The sequence below is a fragment of the Apis dorsata genome, unplaced genomic scaffold (genome assembly GCF_000469605.1).
Source record: "Apis dorsata unplaced genomic scaffold, Apis dorsata 1.3 scaffold_683, whole genome shotgun sequence".
Taxonomy (NCBI): Eukaryota; Metazoa; Arthropoda; class Insecta; order Hymenoptera; family Apidae; genus Apis; species Apis dorsata.
This window is the reverse complement of record NW_006263864.1, coordinates 7,564-12,675: the sequence shown is the minus strand read 5'-3', so window position 1 is coordinate 12,675 and position 5,112 is coordinate 7,564. Positions and strand designations below refer to the sequence as shown.

General features: G+C 36.5%; 1 protein-coding gene and 1 long non-coding RNA gene across 7 annotated transcripts in view; one reads left to right on the top strand and one right to left on the bottom strand.

The window, feature by feature from the left end:
* Positions 1-4,667, bottom strand: part of LOC102672862 — a 7,334-nt gene extending 2,667 nt beyond the window's left edge. For 2 of the 6 annotated variants that reach the window (XR_004151418.1, XM_031513656.1), the window contains exon 1: positions 4,432-4,667. Coding sequence is in view for 1 of the 6 variants with exons in the window: in XM_031513656.1 (XP_031369516.1) it covers positions 4,432-4,470 (39 nt within the window). In the remaining 5 variants the exon portion in view is untranslated. Of the gene's footprint in view, positions 1-44; positions 854-2,824; positions 2,929-4,431 lie in introns of those variants that run through there. The other 4 variants (XM_031513658.1, XM_006622233.2, XM_031513657.1 and 1 more) reach the window with 3 other exon arrangements.
* LOC102673171 overlaps positions 2,366-5,112 on the top strand; it is a 7,419-nt gene continuing 4,672 nt past the window's right edge. The window contains exon 1 of the long non-coding RNA XR_422640.2: positions 2,366-2,387. This is a non-coding gene — a long non-coding RNA (uncharacterized LOC102673171). The remainder of the gene's footprint in view (positions 2,388-5,112) is intronic.

The following is a 5,112-nucleotide window of genomic DNA, read 5'->3' as shown; positions in this document are numbered from 1 at the left end:
AAAAAAAAAAAAAAAAAAAAAAAAAGAAAGAAAGAAATACATACTTTCGAGACAAAACGTTCGCAGCAACTTTTCCAGTAAAGTTTCGAGATAGATTCGACATGCAGTTCGACGCGAGCCACCGAGCAGAATTCGTGAAAAGAAGTCGGAGGAAATCGTCAAATGACTATTCGACACGCGAAACTCTCGAACTTATCCGCGTGATTCCCATCACGTAACTGATTGTTCGCCAGGAAAATGCGAGAAAAATGCGACTAACGAGGCGATTCGTATTCGTACCGTATCGAAAGATTCGGTTTAAATGGTATCTGTCGATTGGCCAATTTATCTACTTGAACCTGCTTACGTTCAAGGAAATTTGGAAAGTCCCGTCACAAGAAGCATTTATAAGCTCGCGCCTTTTCCGTTCACGCGTGCATTTCGATTGTTCGAGTGACAGCAACCGAGAAGGATATTTGCTTTTCTCGAATTATTGGCGGGAAATTTGTGTAACGCCGATTGTTCGAACACTTTCACTTCTTCCACTTTTCAACACGCTCGACGCGAGCAGGATAATATAGATAAACCAGATCGGAAAGAGTCGGGTCTTTTACTTGGATCGATCGAGACTGGTCGAGCAGGTGGAAACTTGGAGAAAGATCGGCCGTGACTGTCCACCGACCACTCGAAATTTTGACGTGGATCCGTGGTTAGATATTTCCCCTCGTGCTCCATTTTCACGTTGTTACGACCTCGTGCGTGTAGGGAATTGGCTAGCAGCGGTGTTCCATCGGTTTCGAAATGGACGATCGGCCGACGAATTTCGGATCTGTCGCAATGGGCATGGCCGTTGGTGTTCGTCACGAGCTATTGGCAAAGTCTATTTGAAAAGTAATTATCTATAATAGTCTTGTAGTTTGTTTTGAGTTCGAAGACGATAAATACTTGCCCGGATCCGAACGTTGCGCGGCTATTTTTCGAAAACCGGAGAGGCGAGGCCGTCTAGTTTTTCACCGAGGTCGAGAATGATTGGTAATTAACTCTGGATCGAGTCTGCGCGTTTATTTATTAGATTCTATTTATAATCCTATTCCTATTTATAATACGATTATGATTAGAAAGAATTTTGAAATTGAATTGTGAAATTAAATGAAATCGGTGCTCGTCGATCAAAATATATCTACATCCTTGGTAATTACCTCGCTTATAAAACGTTGAATATACCATTTCTGTTGTTGAATCGCGTAGGTGAATTGTGAACGATCTTTAAACGGATAATTTTATTTCACCGGAATAACTTTTACTTTAATGACAGCAGGAAAATGATATACATATATATATAAACGATCGAAATTTCTAAATATTCCACGAACGTTTTCTTCTCCTTGTCGCGATTAAACTGGTAACTGTACCGTTCGAGACTTTCTATAAAAGTTCCACGAGTTATCGCCGATTATGCGAACGTGTGAAAGGACTAGAACCGGTGAACCGATTCTTGCATTCTTGCTCGACGACGATACCCATTTCTCGCAAAATTCTTTCCTTTCTTTCGCCTTTCTTCTGTAGGTAGCTTCAGGGATGAACGAAAAAGTGTCCAAACAAAATTGACAACGCTTGAGAGACACTTTGACCACGCGCAAACGTCGAATCGCGATTTTTCGACGGATCACGAAACCTCGTTCGAACGATCGAATCTGGAGCAGAACCGTGCTGCTCGAGGATCAAAGCTGATACTTGTAATACTGCAATGGTGGGTGGAACGTCAGGACCACGTGGTGGACCTCGAGCCGTGTTTCACTTTCACTGCTTGCCCGTCTCGCCGCGACGGCCACGTGCTTCCTCCAACTCTAAACTTGCTCGTTTCGATTTTATTTCTGCTCGCGATTCATTCTTCTCTCGATCGTGAAAATTAATAAATTGTCCGGTTAATGAATTTCCATGTCACCTTCAATGTATATATATAATCCAATAGGATTTTGTTACCATAATTTTAAAATTTTATTGCGTCAATAATCGAGTCTACGTTATGGAAGAAGTGAGTAGGAAAGGCGAGATAAGAGTAACTATGGTTACCGTACGATAAATTCGTTACATTCGCGGTCTAATTGTCGCGCTATATTCTCGTTTCACAATAAAGAATTACAAAATGCGACGAGCTTTCAAAATTTTCTCCTTTGTCTATCGAGGGTTATCGATAGAATCGGAAAAACAAAAGAGTAAAATGTTACGACACGCATTTGACTCATTCGAATTTTATATATGGCTTGGTCGGTTTTGTTTGAAATCTTCTCGTACGTATCTATATGTGTATTTGTTACGTAACGCGCGGTTATCCACCTGTTGCGGATCAGTGATTCTCATTGTGGAATTAGAAGAAAATTGATTTTGAGAGAGAGAAAGAGATATTAGTTCTATGCTTTCTCGTAATAAATACGAGTAATAAATACTGTTGAAACAAAGGAATTCCCAGTGTAGTTTCTCCCGGTATCATCGCCGATATAATTTCGAAATCGAAGATGGAAGAAAATTTTGAAAAAAGGAAAAAAAAAAACATCATCGATTTATTTTTCGATTGTAATTAAATTGTTAAACGGAACGGATCTAATCGTTGAATTAAACGGAATTAAACGTATTTCTCTTTTTTCATTCAGAATTTTTAGAAACTAAAACCTAGCATATTTTAACTCGCATCTTTCTAGTGTATCGGATTCTTCGAGAGAACGAGGTCATCAAAATTCCCGTGTATCTGTGACTTTCATCGATTCGGGTGAACGAACCATTTCTTCCCCTCCCCTCCCCTCCCCGAAGACGACGAATCGTTTGTTTTTTCATTGCCTCTACTCACTCTTCTATTTGCCTCGAACAAATATACGTATTGCGTAATCCCTCGCGTTCGTCCACGTACCCTTATGCAATTCTCTGTTACCCCGTTGCGTGGTATCTGGAAACCTGTAGTAGAGGAAACAACCGATATAATTTTCCAATCGCCAATTTGTTGGAAGAAGTTAAGTTTAAATAACGAATCGCATTTTATATAGAAGCTTCGATCACGAACCGAATATTTCGCGCAGCCAAACGTGCGGCAGCACGTGAAAAGAAAAATATACGCGCGTGTTGTAAATTATTCCTTCGTTCACGTGTCAATATCAATTTTTTTTTTTGTTTTTCTTTTTTTTTTTTCAGTAAAATTATCTCGAGCAAACATCGAGTCGATCCTTGATTCATACAGTATATTAAACGTTGCGAAACAGTTTGTGTGATTTGCTTGGAGAAGAAAGACAACGAATTAATTTCTCTCTTTCTTTCTCTCTCTTTTTCTCTCTCGTGTTTCGATAATAGTATTGTATAATAAAAATGGTTAGTTTTATTCTTATGCAACGTTCGCGCAATCGTTCACGAAATAGTGAACGACGTTGGGTCCTTTGACCTACTAGTTTAGAAATTTGGTTACTATCTTCTATAATGAAGAGAAAAAGAAAAAGAGAGAGAGAAATTGGAAAGTCATTTTTTATTCGTATAGCGGCGTTGCATATGTTGGTTAACGCGTTTGTTTGTTTGTAAGAGACAAAAGAATTTTAAGTAGGATAAACGGTATTGAAAGATATCGGTAATGTTTGTATAATTAAAGATTGGAAAGATGAACATAAAACAAGTGATTATCTTGAAATTTAAATTTCACTGAATCAAGTACAATTCCACCGGTCAATTATAAAAATAAAGCATTTACATTTAAGAAAAATTAACAATTTTCCGCAATTAAAAATATAAAAAGAACTCGTCTTTTTGTATTATTGGATGTAAAAAAGAGTTTCAATAGTCGGTTTCTATACCTTTGAAACGATATTGAAAGATATCGGTGAAATGTTTGTATAATTAAAGATTGGAAAGATGAATATAAAACAAGTGATTATCTTGAATAAATTTCACTGAATCAAGTATAATTCCACCGGTCAATTGTAAAAATAAAGCATTTACATTTAAAAATTAACAACTTTCCGCAATTAAAAATATAAAAAGAACTCGTCTTTTTGTATTGTTGGATGTAAAAAAGAGTTTCAATAGTCGGTTTCTATACTTTTGAACAAGTAAGAATTCGTTGGCCAATATTGAAGATACAAAAGATACAAAACTTACAGAACATATAAAAAAAGAAATCTAGTCATATATTTTATTCAAAAAGTCTAACCACCCTTTTTGCATCCAACAAAATTAATTATTAATGCCTTCCTCTACAAAATCGAATATACATATAGATAAATAGATACACAATATCATTTATGTTTAAAACAAAACAAAAAAAAAATGACAAAAATCCGAGAAATCGTAAAAAAAAAAAAAAAAAAAATGACAAAAATCCGAGAAATCGTAAAAAAAAAAAAAAAAAAAATGACAAAAATCCGAGAAATCGTAAAAAAAAAAAAAAAAACAGGTAGAAAAAGTCGCCACTCTTACCTGAGACGACACTGAAATTCTCGAATTCAATTCGTTCATGCGAGAAGTATTTCCGTCAGCTTCACATCTGGAAGACCAGTCCCGGCGGTGTAAAGAAGAAACGACACGTCGCTTGAGAACAAATGCATCTTGTTGGACGGTAGAGCGGACACTAACGAGATGAGTGTCTCCTCCTTTCGATACTTCGAATCGTTCGAAGGTCGTTCCTTTTTTACGAAATACCTCCCGTTCCGTCGTTACAGAATTTATGAAATTCTAGAAACGAAAATTCTCCGAAATCGAAATTACTCATCAAAAGAAAAATTTCCCATCATGAGTCACGATCGTGCACGATCCGTTGAACGTAGAACTTTTCGTGTAGAAAATTGGGCAACGTCGATGATCACACGAATCGTTGAATAATCTCGATTTTACATATTTTAATATCGAGGAAATAGAGAAAGAGATATCATATATACGTTACGAAAGTTGGAAAAGAAATTTTTAAACACGTGTTCGTTTAATTAGTTTCTACGAAATTGATAACAGTTAATAGCTGACATAGCTAGGTTGATGAAAATTTATTACAGATTTTGTACGCTAAGTTTTTATCGTTTCAACATTGACAATACTTCATTAACGTTTTTAAAAAACGTTTTACGTTCAATTTGCCAATCGTAGTTGTGTCGTAGTTCTGTCAAG